General features: G+C 36.5%; 2 protein-coding genes across 5 annotated transcripts in view; one reads left to right on the top strand and one right to left on the bottom strand.

Annotated features, from left to right (window-relative positions):
- The window catches only part of LOC148852689 (FAD/NAD(P)-binding oxidoreductase family protein), a 141533-nt gene extending 132943 nt beyond the window's left edge, over positions 1–8590 (top strand). For both annotated transcript variants that reach the window (XR_016099658.1, XM_088946921.1), the window contains one exon: positions 7901–8590. Coding sequence is in view for 1 of the 2 variants with exons in the window: in XM_088946921.1 (XP_088803047.1) it covers positions 7901–7966 (66 nt within the window). In the remaining variant the exon portion in view is untranslated. The remainder of the gene's footprint in view (positions 1–7900) is intronic.
- On the bottom strand, positions 6657–12234 carry LOC148852688 (Acyl-CoA N-acyltransferases (NAT) superfamily protein). Of its 3 annotated transcripts, none has more exons than XM_088946924.1 (5): positions 11763–12234; positions 11397–11449; positions 10773–10949; positions 9215–9432; positions 6657–7162 (listed from the first exon to the last, which is right to left on the bottom strand). In XM_088946924.1, exons 1-5 carry the CDS (start codon positions 12180–12182, stop codon positions 7131–7133), a joined length of 900 nt encoding a protein of 299 aa, XP_088803050.1. In that variant the 5' UTR covers positions 12183–12234; the 3' UTR covers positions 6657–7130. The 3 variants fall into 3 exon arrangements, with proteins under 3 accessions (XP_088803050.1, XP_088803051.1, XP_088803052.1); XM_088946925.1 differs by lacking the exon at positions 6657–7162 and adding an exon at positions 7712–8288; XM_088946926.1 differs by lacking the exon at positions 6657–7162 and adding an exon at positions 7712–7926.
- Positions 12235–17150: the final 4916 nt, after the last annotated feature.

Raw genomic sequence — 17150 nt, 5'->3', positions numbered from 1 at the left:
TTACTCATTGTTGATTTGCATTGCAAGAGACATTTTGGTTGCAAGAAGACTTTTGAAATGGTCTCCAAAAAATACTTTTAGCCAAGGCTATAAAAGTATGTGTTCTACTATGTTGATAGGTGTCACAAGTGCCAAACATCTAAAGGGCAACATAAAAATGCAGGTTTGTATCTTCCCTTACCCATATCGGAAACACCATGGATTGATATTATTATGGGTTTTGTGTTGGGGTTGCCAAGAACAACTAGGGGCAATGCTCTATTTTTGTTGGTTGATTGTTTTTTTTAAATGGTCCAATTTATTGGTTGCCAAAAGACTTTAAATGCTTCTCTTGTAGCTAACTTGTTTTTCAAATAAGTTGTTTGGTTGCATGGATTGCCAAGATCTATCACATCAGATTGTGTTACATGATTCCTTAGCCACTTTTGAAGAACTTTATGGAAGCGTATAGGTACTACCCTACAATATAGTAGTACATTTCACCCACAAACAGATGGACAAACTGAAGTAGTTAATTGAAGCTTGGGCAACTTGTTGAAGAGTTTAATTGGAGATTACTTGAAGCAGTGGGATCTTATCCTACCATAAGCTAAGTTTGCCTTCAATGATCCAATTAATAGATCTACAAGGAAGACTCCTTTCGAGGTTGTGTATTGTCGATCGCTTAAAGGTGTTGTTGATCTAATCCCTATAATAGGGTTATGGCGAGTTAGTGATGATGCCAAGGCTTTAGTTGAATCCATTCGAGAGATTCAAGAAAATGTATGACAAGAGCTAAAAGAAAGCAACCAAAGGTATAAAGAAGCTAAGGATAAGCACTGTTGAGTGGAAGAGTTTCATAAGGGTGATTTGGTCATGGTTTATTTGTGGTCTAAGAGGTTTTCTGTTGGGACCTATCATAAGTTGAAGCAGTAAAAGATTGGGCCATGTCAAGGGTTGAGATAGTTTGGGAACAATGTATATGAAATCGAGTTACCAGCTGATTTGTCCATTTCACCCATTTTTAATGTAGCAGACATCTTTGATTACCATGGAGATCAAGAACCAACAACCAATGTTGAGCAAGGACAAGCACAAAGGGCTAGTAGTTTTAATGAGTTTGGATAACTCTTTGATTACCACTCGAAATGGGGCCTATTTTAGGTTCATGGTCAAGTGGAAAGGGAAACAAACAACTAGGAACTCTTAGATTAGTGAAGAAGAATTTATGAAGCTAAATGGAGACACATGCAACGTTGCTAAAATTGCTACTAGCACAAGGTCGAGCTCTTTTTAACCCAATGGGAATGATAAAGCCAAAAAAAGAAAAAAAAATAAAAAATAAAGATAAAATGAAGAAAAAATGTAAATGTATTCTTTTTTGCATGTTGTTTGTAGTAGGCTCCTAAATTATTCCTTTTGGGTAGCTTTGTTGACAGTTTGGGACCAAGGTATTTTTATCATTTTATAATTCAAATTCTGGTCAGGGGTAGTTGGGTGTACATCTATTGGGTTTTGATCTCTTGGGTCTTTTTGTAACAAAAGATATCTCTTTTGAGGGTTCATTTGAAGTTAGTTGAAGAGTTCCCAACACTCATCCATTAAAGAAGAGTAAAAGGGGAAAAAGTTGAAGATGAGCTAATAAAACATTGCAATTTCTAACACGAGATCTAGGGGCAGAAGTCAAACAAAATAAAAGGCTATTATAATGGTGTGGGCACAGATTTGCCCTGATAGAAGCCAATCTCCCTAAATCAGATCCATCCATCTCTACTCATTTTTTCTCTAATCCTAAATGATGCCACTACATGGTAATCTGTGTTTTAGTTCATTTGTTAATTTGGTCAAAATCTAGGAATTTATTAGGCTTGGAGTTTTTGTTCTTTTGCTAAATAGAAATCTGTTGAATTAAAAAATATAAAAGAAAAGTAGTTTCTTGAAGAGAGAAGGAAAAGAAGAGAAGAAGAGAAGTTTGAAAGAAAAGAGAGCAATAATCTGGCCGCCCCCTTCACTTATTATTTATACTAAAATAACATAACAGGTGCATGCATGGGTGCTTTGAGAAAAGAATTCTAGATTCAGGTCCACCTACAAAGGTACACACTCTTGATATAGACCTCCTGTCATCTAAGCATCTTGCCCAATCTGCAACTGCATAGGATTCTAGATTCAGATTCTCATAATTTGAGAAAAGAATGCCTCTGCTAGGGTGCTTTTTTCAAATACGCAAGTATTCTCTCAATAGCTTCACAGTGCTAAACCCAAGGTGCATGCATGTACTGACTCACAACACTGACAGCATAAAAAATATCTGGTCGTGTCATACACAAATACAACAGTCAGCCCACCATTATTTGATATCTCTTCACATCATTTACCAACTCACCTTCCACACCATTAATTCTGTGATTTGGATCAATAGGAGTGTCTGCTGGTTGGTCCCCAACTTCTCAATTTCCTGTAGTAGGTCAAGTACATACTTTCTCTGTCAAATGAACATCTCATGCTTGGATCTTGTAACTTCAATCCCTAAGAAGTATTTGAGCTCACCAAGTTCTTTGATATCAAATTCTTGCTGCAATGATTTTTTGAGATCATCAATCTCCTCTAAATCATTTTCTATCACCACTATATCATCCACATACACAATCAGATTTACACTAGAGCATCTCTTCTCTTCACAAAGAGAGTGTGATCAGATTGTGTCTGTGTGTATCCAAAACGGATGAGTGCCCCTCTGAACCTGTCAAACCAAGCCCTAGGTGATTGTTACATTCCATACAGAGATTTGCTTAGTTTGCACACATTTCATTTACAAACATTTTCATAAAAGCCTGTTGGAATGTCCATATATACATCCTCCTGTAAATCACCATTGAGGAAAGCATTCTTGACATCAAGCTAGAACAAGGGCCATGAATAGGTGGCTGCTAGAGATAAAAGGATACGAACTAAACTCATCTTAGCTACTGGTGCAAAAGTTTCCAAATAATCAATACCATAGGTTTGAGTATACCCTTTTGCTACTAACCTTGCGTTGTACTTCTCTATCTTGCCATCGACCTTATACTTCACTGTGAATACCCATCTACATCCAACTACCTCATTGTTTAGGGGAAGATCAACTATTTCCCAAATTTGGTTTTTGATCAAAGCATCCATCTCATCTTGCATGGTTGTTTTCCACTCAAGTTTGGAGAGAGCCTTAGTAACATTCCTAGGTATAGACATAGAAACCAGGGAAGAAAGAAAAGCACGGTAAGAGGGTGATAAGGCACTATAGGAAAGATGGTGTGAAATGCAGTGGGCATACACTTTCTCTTCCCCTTACAAAGTGCAATGGAAAGATCAAGGTCAGTAGGATCAGCTGCAACAATGGTGTTAGGGATAGAAACATTATCATCAAAAAACATAACAGGATCAGGCTCAAGAGGAATACTTGGAACTGTATCTACCAAATTTGGAGTTTTAGAAGGACTGATAGAGAGTGGTGTGGGTTGAGGATGCGTGGAGTCAACCATCATCTACCAGTGTTGATATTTCTATGAGGTTGTCCGTAGTGGCTCAGGTAATGAAACTAAAGGTGCAGGTGTTAGTTGAACTGATGTAGATGCTGGCTGAACTGATGGAAGCACCACAGAAACAAGAAGAGGAACATATTGTCAGTTCTCCTCCCCAAAACTCTCTCCCTAAGGAGAACCACTCAAGAAGAAGAATATGGATTCAAAGAAAGTAACATCCATAGTGACAAATCTACTCATCGACATTGGGCCATAACAGCAACACCCGTTTTGGTTCTAAGCATACCCAAGAAAAACACATTTCTTGGCCTTATGATCCAATTTCTTGCGATGAGGGTCAAGAATGTGAACAATAGAAACACAACCAAAAACCCTCAGAGGTATATGAAATATCTCTCCATTTGGAAAAAGAAGGCTAAATGGCACCTTAAACCACAAAGCCTGTGAAGGAACACAGTTAATCAAATGCATGGCTGTAAGAACTGCATCTCCCCAGAAATGCACAGGAACTGAAGCACACACCATAAGACTCATTGCCACCTCTACAATGTATTTGTTTTTCCTCTCAGCAACTCCATTATGTTGAGATGTATATGCACAACTACTCTGATGAACTACACCATATTCTAAGAGATACGTGATCAGGTCCTTCTCAAAGTACTCCCTGGCATTATCTGATCTAAAAGCCTAAGTTCTCACTCCAAATTGTGTAAGAACGATCTGGTGGAACTGTCGTACCAAGTTAGGAACCTCATCACGTAATCTCATCAAATATATCCAAGAATATCATGTATAATCATCCACAAACAAAAGAAAGTAATGAAATCCTCCCATGGAAGGGATATGATATGGTCTCCAAACATCAGTGTGGACAATATTAAAAGTAGAAGTACTTCTTTTATTACTTGGTTTAAAAGACTGTCTACAATGATTTTCTAACTGACAACTCTCACACTCCAAAGTAGATAACTAAACAGACTCAAACAACTTTGGGAAAAGACATTTCAAAGAACTAAAAGAAAGATGTCCCAAGCGATTGTGCCAAAACATAATCCGGTTCACTGACTCTAACCCACTATTACTACTGCTGCTAACATGATGGTCCTGATGTCTCAAAATCTCATCCAGAAAGTAGAATTCATTCACCTCACGACCACTCCTAATCATCTTCTTTGACTCCAGATCCTGCAAAACACAATTACTTGGAAGAAATGTCACAAAACAATTCATTTTTTTTGTCAAAGAACTAACAGATAGTAGGTTGGTATGAATTCTAGGGACATGTAAAACAGAAAACAAAGTTATATCATTAGTCACTCTAATTGTCCCCTTCCCAGCAATGGGCATATGTGAACCATCTGCTATAGAAATTGTCTCTACCAGAGCACAATTGATAGGAACGGAAAATAGTAGGGGCATTAGTCATATGCTCAAATACTCCTGAGTCTATAATCCAGAGAGATCCCTCTTTACTTGAAGTGGATGCAAGATTTGCAGTTGCATATGAACTACCTGTATGTGCAAAGGAAGTGGTGTAGTCGATTCCTATATTCTGCTATCCATCTGGAAGGCTAGAGTTAGGTGAATCTTTCTTGCTCATAAATTGTCCAAACCTCTTCAATTCTATTCTCATTGCTACTACTGCAATGGATTCCCAATCAATTTGGGAAAGAAGGGCTGAAGAGTTTCCTGCAATGGCTACATTTGCATTTCCCTTCTTGTTTCTTATCCAAGCAGGCATAAGATTTGGATGAAGCTTCCAACAAGTGTCCCTGGTATGCTTAGGCTTCTTGCAATAATCACACACCAAGTCATTATCTTCCCTTCTAGTCTCATTACTCCCCTTGTCTCCATTCGACTTAGGTTTTGTTGTACCAACCATAGTCGACTAGTCAATCCTAGGTTGTCTCACCATTACATTTCTCCTACTCTCCTCTCCAGAGACAAAGGCATAGGCCTGAGAGAGTGTCACACCCTCCCTAGAAAGAACATGCTGCCTAGCAATGCCAAATTCAGGGTCCAACCCTGGTAAGAACTCAAAAACCCTATTCCACTTTACCAGTCTGTGATAAGTTGCTGCATCATTTACACTTCCCCATACCATAGTTTCTAATTGATCTATTTCCCGCCATAGGATTTTCAGCATGGAGAAATACATAGCAAAAGGTTTTTCTCCATGTTTCATACTTATCAATTGATTTCATAACTAATAGGCTCTGGCTTCATTTTGCTTCTGAGAATATGTTTCAGACACTCCATCACAAATCCCCTTAGCAGTATAGCCCATAGGAAATTTTTTGCAATATGAGGTAACATAAAATTACACAGCCAAGACATTACCATGTAATTCTCCTGCACCCATCGGGAAGATTCTGTATCGGGTTTTTCTCCTCCCCAGTGAGATACTCTAATTTTCCACAGGCACCAATAGCCATCTTAACTAATTATGCCCACTCCAAATAATTTGTGACATCAAGTTTTACTATAATAATGATCCCAAACCCAAAAATATCACTACTACTTCCAACACCCAGTCTCATAGGTATCGATAGATTTCATCTTGGTATTCCAACTCTCCATCTTACTTCAAACAGTTCAACAGTAAGAAAAAAAATAGATTTGAGACTTTCAAAAAATAATTTAATATCGCATACACAAAAACCGACCCTTCCGGAAGAAGAAAACCCTACCTGGAGGGAAATCTCTCTCCTCCTCATGCCTCCCAACAGAGAGAAAAGTGAATCGAATACTCCGGAAGGCCTAGAAAATTCTAGAAACCAAACCGCCCTCTTCAGAAAATCAAAAGAAAACTAACAATACCCGGGCGCCCAAGATCAAATAAAAAACAAAGAGTCCAACTTTTTTGGACTCTTCCCCATACTCCAGTTTTTCCTGATTTTGATGCCGAATAGTAGACCACCTTCCTAATGACTAGATCCCACCAAAAACTCCAAGAACTGGGCAATCTATAGCAGATCGATCAACCCTTTACTACTTCATGCAGTCAACTGATCTAGGGCTGCATGAGAATGCTTGAAGAAACCCTAGCTGATGCTTTGGTACCAAGTAGAAATCTACTTAATTAAAAAATATAAAAGAAAAGTAGTTTCTTGAAGAGAGAAGGAAGAGAGAAGGAGAAGAAGAGAAGAAGAGAAGTTTGAAAGAAAAGAGAGCAATAATCTGGGCCACCCCCTTCACTTATTATTTATACTAAAATAATAGAACAGTACAAAGACAACTTTGCCCTTATAAGGCGGCAAAACATAAAACAACATATATAACACTCTAAAACATAATAAAATTTGGACTCACATAACTACTGTGGTCCCCACCTCCTATCTAACAACTAACATAAAACATATACTCAGAAAAACATCATAAAACTAATTAATCTTCAACAAATTTGATCAAAATCTTGGAATTTATTGGGCTTGGGCTTATAGAGTAGCCACCATTGAAGCTTCAACATGGGATTCAAGCCAACTATGGGTGGTTGGAGAGGAAGAGTCTGAAGAAAAATACCAATGTGTTGGACCACACTAGACTCTATGGAACGCACCCATTACTTCAATGTGGCAGGCCTGGGAGGTGCAAAAGTATCAAGTTAAATGTGGAGCGGGTCCAGAAGAATCAAGTCATCAACATAACAGGTACCTTGCTCACTGCAGCCATAGGAGAACAATTGTGAATGTGAAATTAGGTTTCATGTGTAAAAATCACACAAGGGCAAAATAGGATTTTAAAAAAGTGAAAGTAATTCACATGTGACATTTTATCGATGGAGGGTAAGTTTTAAGTGTAGTGGAATCAGCCCACAAGGTATATTTAAGTCTATTTAGAAAACTCAGGGTACATTTAAGTCAATTTATAAAAACTCGGTTGGTCCCTTGCGCCATGATTTTATGTCAGTTTTTCCATGGATTGGGGGGGTGCCATGGCAACTGTGTTCTGGATACCCCTCTTGTGGGCTATGTGTGGTTGGTCCCTTGCGCCATTTGCAAAGGTTTCCTGAGTTGTTTTTCTCCTGGTGCTCTTGGTTACCTACTTGTGTCTTAGAAAATTTACTATGCTTTCAAAGTTGTTTTTTTTTTCACTTTTCTTACTGTGTATTTTTTTTCTAGATTGTAACCTGAGCATTTATGAATGAATTTGTCCTTATGCTTAAAAAAAAAGAAAAAAGAAAAAAGAAAAAGAAACATTGAGGTGCTATGTTACAGTATAACTCAAAGGTTGCTACATTGATTTTCCTAATTCCTTACAAAGAGATACTCTAATTTGACATTGAGATACATTTTTTTCATATTATTTTCCACTGCACATGTTTGACATTGAGATTCTTGAATTATCATCTTCCATGCAATTTAACTTTCAGTGACATTCTTCTCTTTGTAATGTTCTAGATTTGTAGGTCCTCAGAACCAGTCTCCTGCAAAACAACAAGGCAATGGAATCAATTAACTAGCTGAACTTCATAAATAAAGAAGCTATCTTGGACAGTTTGTCAAGGAGTTGTGTTGCTGTCGCCACAGCCAAATTTCTTTAGTGTCTTGGTATAAATTGTATCTTTAACTCGTTTAAATGATGTATGCTGGTCTTTTAAATAATTGGGAAGATGAGTAAGGCTTCCTGCTTGAAAGAGAGATGCTTGAATTTTCATAGAATAGTCTATTTCAATGAAATAGATGATATCTGCCAGTTAGACATCAATCAGAGTGCATGTAGATCAAGAGTGAACTTCCAGCAGAACTTGACAAGATCCAGAGTTTCCTTGCACTCATTAAATGCTACCTGTTCAAAGTGATGTTATAAGCAAGGTAATCTGGAAAACAAATGCATTTCTTGTTCATTTTCTGAATGCATAGGAGCAGCTTCTATTTGGCACAACTAGAACAGAGATACATCCAGGATCAGAGCATGAGGCATTATATTAGATTCTGGGATGGTAACCTCAATACACACATTTTTATGGTAGTACTGAAGTATGGAATCTCAATTTATCAGAAAGAGAAGGAATATTAAATGTTATATGACGGAAAGGTTAGATAATCTGTAACTCTTATTATTATTTTTAAGATAGAAATCTTCCTTCAGTTCTTTAATGTTTCAGTAAGATGTTCATTACTGTTATGGAACTCAGAGTTCTGAAAACACCAAGGAGCAGTAGAAGCAGAATTTGTGTGAAATTCATTGCAGGGACAACTTGCATCAAAAAAGGGGGATGAGAAAATCAGAAAATACAGTTTGTGCTGAGTTGCATTCAGGTAATAGGGGTGGATCAAAGTGTCAGAGTTCTTCTAGGACAGATACATTAGGACTAATTTGCGGTTGTGTTGCAGCGCATATGTTCTACAGGGATGATTGGGCATTATCAAAGAGTTATTCTACAGCAAATATATTGGAACTACCAGTCACTAAACATAATAAACTTATTTTTGGACATTTTTCTACCTTAATTCTTAAATGCCTTAAGGAGAAGCGAATCAATTGATAAAGGACCACTAGTTTTTTCCTTGAAAACCTATTAGGCAGAACTACTGATTGGTATGTCATCCACAAACATGTGCTTTCTGTAAACAATAGGACCAAGGAAATTTCTACTCCATCAACCAATCCTGATGCAAACATTCATTTTATATTGAGCAGATATTAAAAAAAAAAAAAAACTTACATATTTATATTCTAACTTTTATTTAGAATATATGATAGGTACTTACATAGAGTTGAGCGCTTAACCATTAAAACGTGCCTCTTTCTCCCAATCCAAGATGTCAACCATGGGGGATCTCTTGACACAATTCTATAACCTGCATCTTCATACAATTTGCAGGCACCAAAATCATCTTCATAAGCCCGCAGTGCAAGGTAGTCAAAACCCCATAGAAGTGCAAGTAGGTCACAAGCTTTAAGCAACACTGTTGCTACTTTTCTCCTCCTGATAAACATATCCTTGAATTAATAAACAAGAAACCATGTAAGAGATGAAAGGAAAACCTCGAAAGCATGAAAAGGAAGGTATTCCTAACAACTAAAATTACGTAAAGAATGGTGATTGGCATTTGTGCATTTGGGATTCTTGAAATTTGTTGTATACTTCATTCAGTTCTGCAAATCCATCTTGCTTTTATTACTGTAATGAAATAAGCCTCAAATTGGAATCTTCTAGAGAGATTTCAAGTATTAATAGGGATTTCCTTTGTTTTCATTCACATTGGATACAGATCACAAGATTTGGATGGATAATTAAGACCTATATAACCAAAATCATCAATTTGTTTAATAAAAATTGGAGGCATAAAAATCACAACTAAAGCTGGAATTTGAAACTTGTACCTTGGGCCATTTGGGAAATCTTGCATTTTCTTATCTGCTAAATACAAGGAAGTGCATTTTTTTGAGGTACTTGGATGTTGTACGTGTTCTCTGGATGGGAGGGAATGTTTTATGAGGATGTTAGTTGGGCCTGCTTCCCCTTTTTTTATTGTTCCTCTTTTCCCCTTGCTTTTCTTTTCTATAACTTTGATCTATTGTAACTAGTAACTTGTCAAAAACAATTGTCTTATGTATTAAGAAATTACTACTTCTCCAAGTAGTTGCATGCACATCATAACAATGGAATGGCTAATATCAATGCCATAATATAATTCAGACAGCAATTGTAGGAAGTACAGGTATTGCACTTGAACCAGTACATAGTAATCAATTTGGAAAAACATGAAGAATAAAGTTACAATTTTTAAAACTGGGTGAACTAGGCTAGCTAGAAAGAGAACCATAAATCATAATTGATGCTTTATTTATTGGTAAACAAGGCTGTTATATAATCAGAATAGTAAGATAAAGAGAAGAAGAATGAGGAAAAAAGAAGAAACAAGAAAGAGGAGAAAAGAGAGTGACCAATCTACAAGATGAGAAGTGAAAACTTAATCTCTCATCTAGGGGTGTCAATTGGACTGGAATTGGTCCAACCTGATCCAGTCCAATGTGAATCCATTTACAAATGGACCGAACCAAATCCAGTCTAAATGCAATACAAACCAAATCCAATCCAATCGATTAAAATGTAAATGGACTGGATTGGATCCAACCCAATCGAAACCGAATGAAATATCAAAATTTTTTATATAATTCAACAACCATGCAGAAATTCAAATTAAAATTACAAAAATATATAAAAATAAAGAAAATCTGAAACATTAAAATGAAGGTTTTTAAAACCAGACCGGACAAGGAACCATTATGGGATCTGATTCCCGGGTTGATATATATGCTTACCTGAAATCTTTCAACACTGCAATACCAGACACATAAAGATATTCTTCTGCTTCTTCAAGATGCCTGAGGACAACAGCATCTCTCAAGGCTGTGACATCCACAACACCTACAAGCACCTGCTCTGATGTGGGTTCTGTATAAGAAGCATCCATAGCCTCAGCAACCAAACAGGCATACCTGATAAGCCAATACCAGTTTAGCATGATGAAAAACCCAAGCATAAGCATGACAATAAAAGCTTAATGGGACTGGATTTGTGCTACAAGGTAACTAATGGTGAGAAAGAGAAGGAGGCATGAGAAACAAATTACCCATTTGGCAAGCCGGAAGCCTGAAACTGCAAAACTAAAAATTGTTGCATTTATAACAAGACATTGATTTAATTGTTAGTTGGCCAGGAACGCACTTATTGATCGAAACCAAATTAACATCTAGAATGGAAGGCCATGCTGGGCTTCTTCAGGTAGATGGCCATGCTGGGCTCCCTAGCTCTAACAGAAGGTTAAGAGAACTTAAGGCTTCAACTATCCAATAGAAGGCTTGATGTAGTGGTGCTTGCCTTGTGTTCAGAAATGTTCTAGGAATAGTTACAGAAATACAGCCTATCAGCTAGAGAGAGCATACCTATCTGGTGGTGAGTTTCTAATCTTGTAGACAAGACCAGATAGAACTTCAGCCTGTATTGTGCAGGAAAATACTAAATTTAGGAGAACAAATAAGAAAGTAAAGCTAGACACCGGTAGAACTACATCTGAATTACGATGAATACAGGAAAAGAAAGAGTTCATGACTCTTTCCTCTTTATTGTCTATCATTTATTTATTCAAATTTAGATATAAGTCACACATTTTTTTGGTAAAGAGATAAAAATGGTCCATTCTAAGAATCCAGATAAATAACCACAGGCAAATTAGATGCTTCAACCTGAACAAAGTAGGACAAAACATAAATTAGACCCAAAAACAAAACTAAGAAGAAAAGGAGACTGACCCTGAAAAATTCGAAGAATAAATCATCAAAGAGAGCCACTGGGACATGAAATGCTTCAGATTGAACTTGAGCTACCATTCTCATCTCATCTTCTTTCTCAACCAGCCTCCTCACTCTCCACCCAAACTCACTGATCAAATACGCATCCTTACTAATCTCACTTTTCCCATTCCAACCCTCCCCAACCAACTCCTTGGAGGTTGAAGAGCAGCAAGGAACCAGAACACCCCTTCGTCTGCTCCAAAGCTTCCTCCCCTTCTCGTCTCTCTTCACGTAGCGACCCGCACTCTTACAACTTCCCTCGAGATTCACCAGCTGTATCATGTCACATTTGACTCGTATACTACTACTACATGCAGAGTTTCTAGAGAGCCTCTTTGGAAGAAGTAAATTGTTTGGGCATGCTTTCAGATGTGCCATGTTTGATTGCTCTCACGAGTAGGGGATTCCGTTGCTTATAGTATGAACTATGAAGGTGGAACCGGGAATTGAATGAAGGAAAGGTAAAATCAACAGGTGCCACGGATGGCGGGTCAAAATCCATCAATCGATCCGACCCGTTTATTCATTCTCAAGCTGAAAATGGAGCTGTCAATGGGTTGGGGCCTACCCAATGTAGGTGGCCAATTTTTTCCATCTCCGACGGGGACCCGACTTCCCCGATCCGATGATGGGATTGCTTTGGCCGGGTGGAGATGAGGATGGGGATTAATAGGGATTTTCGATCCGGGTTGGGGTTAGGGATGGGATTGAGGTCCCAGTCCCACTCTTATCCCAATAAATATATGATATTATTTATATTTTTTATATTATTAGTATATATCAAAACATATTTAAAACATTATTTATATTTTAAAATTTTTATTTATTTTTCAAAAATATTATTAATTAAAAATATTTTGGAAATTCGGGTCTCTGTGAAAAAATTGTCCCCGTCGGGAATTAGAGATGGGGGGCAACTTTTATCCCCAACGAGAATCAGAGATAGAATAGGGATTAGTTTCAGAATCAAGACCGGGAATGGAGAATATGATCTCCACTCCATTGCCATTCCTAACCCAATGCAACCTAATTCTTCTTCTATGATCTGTGTCCTGCTTAATAATAAATGGATCTAGACCGGTTTTCACTGTCCTGGACCCCATTAAGACCCAAACCTATATAGATAGAGAAAGAGGTCTTCTGGTTTTCTCTTGTAATTTGTATTATATTTTATGTTGAAAAGGGTAAATTTTGGATAATAAATAAGATAATTTTGATTAAAAACATCGCTTTACCAATATATAAATATTTTACTATTTTTATTAAGCTAAAATGAAGTTCTAAAAGTTGTTATTATCATATTTATCATTATCAAAAACAAAGTTGTTATCATCAAAGGTAATTTATAAATGTCTAAGAATAGTTGGGTGAACGAGGTCAGTCCGTCCCAATTAATAATTGGCTCACTTCTGGGTTTATCTTATAAAATTGATTAATAATGAGTTTGGTACTGATCCACCCTGTTCTCAAGGAGACCCGACCCATTGCCAGCTTTGGCTGAAAAATGCCAAACAAACTGGGTGAAACCCTAGGCAGACTTAGTTGACCGATCTTTAAGGGGATCACAAGTTGTTTTTGTTTTTGTTTTTGGTTTAATTTTGATTTTAATTTTGTTCCCAAAAATAAAATCATATTGCCAAACACTCCCTAAATGGACAGACGTCTGTATTCTAAACCCGAAAAATATTTGGTTATTCAGGTTGGAGAATCGGGTCAGGAATTGGATATTTATGTCTAAGGCTTGAACAGGTTATCCAATGCTCTGTTTGTATGAAGAGGTTGGTGGTTCTGCCTCATACATATACCTTTTGTGAATAACCCGGAGATGGGAGGATAAGATAGTGGATGCAATTTGGCTGAAGCAATAGCTTATAAAGCTGCCACGTGGTGAATGCATAACCATACATGTGAAAGGTTGTGTAAGGACGTAAATTTATGATGCCTGAAAGGTACAACCACTCGCATTAGGAACTTCACAACCAAGAATCAAATAATTGGTATTGGGTATGAATAAGGATATGGATACGTTTATGGAAAGGTATGGATAAAAATGAAATATGATGAAAGTATATGAATATAAATTATATAAATATATTAATGATATTCAATTAAAAGTTGAATTATTTATGAATAAAGTATAAATAAATGAGAAATGTACACTTTAATAGGTTAATTTTTTTAATAAATAATAATTCTTTTTTAAAAAATAATATGCTTTCACTTTTAATATATAATTCTGTGTAAAATAAAATATAAACCATTTAAGATAGATAAAATATATTTCTTTTATAATTTTTTTTTTAAATTAAATCTTAAATTATTTATTTCAATTTTTATATTTAATTTTTTTTTAATTTTTTATTAAAAATAAAAAAACAATCCAAAAGCAATCAATATATTAGTTTTGCCAAACTAGGCGGTGTGTATTGGATTGTTTCCACCGATATAGTGTATCGTGCCAATACATCTAATCGTGACATATCTCATATCCATGCCCATGCTTACAACTCAATTTGAAAAAGCGGAAATGAACTAATTCACGCGAATCCAGATTTTTATGAATTCACAAGGCGTGCATTGGGAATATCTCCCAAGCATGTCATCCACATGCACATCTGAGCATGCATTGGGAACATCTCCCATGTATTGGGAGATGTGATTTCCATATGCAAGTTCGGACCAGGCCCCAACTAATGGTCACAACAACCTTTATAACCGTGTACTGGGAGTATCTACCTTGTCCTCCCTGACAAGATGTTTCTAATACAATGGCTGTTGGGACTAATGTTGGGATCCTTGTTGGGAGTAGATCTGGTCATTCTATATATACGGCTATAAGTATTGTGAGAATGGTATAAGGACCAATTTTATCAGGATGAAATCAAACCTCCTTATTGGGCCATTGAGCATGGCGGTTGACTGGTTGGCACTTGACACCCACTTCCAAATGCCACTTTCCTAGATTCTAATGAGTTGGTGCTTAGACTAGCATCGATCGGTCGAGAGTGTGTTTGGTGTTATCCAATTCATTTGGTTTTCGAGAATTTTGATTTATCTGATTGGACCTTAGTGTTTCCTTAGGCTCAGTTTGGAAGGTGTATAAATATAAAAATGTAGAGTGCAAAACCCTGCATTTTGTATTATTTTATTTGTATTTACATTTTACATATTTATATTTGTAATCTTTTCAAATTCAGCCTTAAAAACAAATCTATTACTATCGAAAATACATGATATCGGAAGGACTTTGGCTAATCAAAATCCACCAATGAATTTTGATAAACATCACCTGATTGATTACCACGGTTCTTTGGTTACAGTTTTTCTAATATCATGTCTCATGTCTTTTCTTAACCCTAATTCAACCTTGACACCATAAAGATATGAAATTAAAAAAAAAAAACAAATCAAATGGCATCACTAAACTAGTAACCAGCCTAAAAAAGTGGTAACCAATCAGCTGGTATTTATCAAAATCCTCAAGTGAATTTCGATTGATCAAAGCCCTTCTAATATCATGTCATTCCAGTAGCATAGAATTTTCAAATTAAGAAGGCCAAATCCCTTAAACCTCCCCTAAGTTTTCTAAAAAGGTCTTAACCTTTCCTTAACTTTGACCTGCCTCTAAACGTCCCATGACTTTTGGGGATGAATGGACTTATTCACTCCTTTGTTAAATCTAACAGCAATTGCCAATTTTGACTACTTTATTTAAAATCATCAAATATTTGGTGACTGAAATACCCTTAAACCTTTAATAAAAAAATCCTTAAATCTTTAAACAAAAAAAATACCCTTAAATCTCTCTTTAACTAAAATAGGTTTGTTCATGCCATGATAAAATGAAATACCAAAACATATTTACTCATACTAGTAAGTATGTACGTGCATTGCATGTGATAATTCTACATGATGATAATGATAGTAATAAGGTATCCAAAATTTTTCTATAAATTTTATGTATTTTTTTGTTTTTTATTGCAGATTGCAAAATCCAAATCAGATTACATAAACACTCCATCCAAATATATGATAATTAGATAATTTTGAAGTTCTAAGCAAGGATTAAAGTATTTGTATCAGGTATTGTTAGCACCCTTTCTTTGCTTGGTTCCTTCTTTGACCCACCTCCTACATTCCAGATACCCGATCAGACCATGCCAATCGCTTTAAAACATGCAAAAGCCCTAAGAAACCAAAGTTTAGCCTAAATGCCCATAAATTCAACGTCAAATCTACATGAGTCCCTCTCGACGGTCTTGATTATGCCACATCACCATACTTGATCCCCGATCAAACTCCACCACGTGAAACAAAATTTTCAAACAACCAATCACGCAAAATTTCAACCCTAAATTCCTGGATTTAGCCAATCATTCATCAAAGATCCCATTTCGACGCGTATAACACTATGACGTTAAAACCCATGATCTGCATGTGCCTAACACGATCAAACCCTTCCAACAGCCTCATAAGCCAGATCCATACCTACCCACCAAATTTTATCCCAAAATTTCCTTCTTTGACTTAACATCAAACATTGATTCTGTTTTAACGAATTTTATTAATCAAAAGCTCACCTGTCACGACTCCCCATCATCCAAGCCTTATTTGACCAATCAGACCCCACCACCACGTTCAATGACCCAAAAACCCCAAACACATCTTATTTCATGACCAAACACCTCCATTTGACCGTTAAAAAAGCCAGATTCCATTACTGAAATGATGAGATATCCATCATATAGATGGTTGAACCCTATAGGAAGGTTGGGCGAAATTTCAAATTTTCTCTCTCTCCCTTCTGGGAATCACATTCCCTATTTTATAAAGTTGCACGTTCAAGGATTATTCTTAAAAAAATAAAAAAATAAAAATAAACTGGACCAGATTTGAAACCAAAGGAAGGGAGAGGAAAATACCTGATACGGAATTAAAAGGAATTCCCAACGTAGGTATTCACGCCCAAAGAGGATACCAAATCCGCCTCCACTGAAGATGACACAACAAATGTTGAGGCAAGATCAACAGGAATGGTTCTTCAGCAAGAACCTGGGATTCTTCACTAAGAATCAAGTAAGGTGATGTGAGCACGACTTCTGATTGTTTCTTCACCAAGAAACAATATCAAGAACGCTTCTTGATCAATCTAGTAGGTGGAGATCGAACTGGGATGGCGCCAAAAATTTAGGGAGAGAAAAGACTACAGAGAGGAGTGTGTTCTCTTTGTGGATTTCGCCCCTTATTTATAATCCATTTAGGATTAGCTTCCTAATCTGATTAGGAATGAGATTTCCTAATCTAAATCTTGTATTTAGATCTGAACTCTCAAGTTGATAAAACCTA

Source organism: Nelumbo lutea, chromosome 5 (genome assembly GCF_056320005.1).
Source record: "Nelumbo lutea isolate HS-2025 chromosome 5, American lotus-T2T, whole genome shotgun sequence".
In the NCBI taxonomy this organism is placed as follows: Eukaryota; Viridiplantae; Streptophyta; class Magnoliopsida; order Proteales; family Nelumbonaceae; genus Nelumbo; species Nelumbo lutea.
Note: the sequence above shows the minus strand (reverse complement) of the source record. Positions and strands in the feature narration are given on the sequence as shown.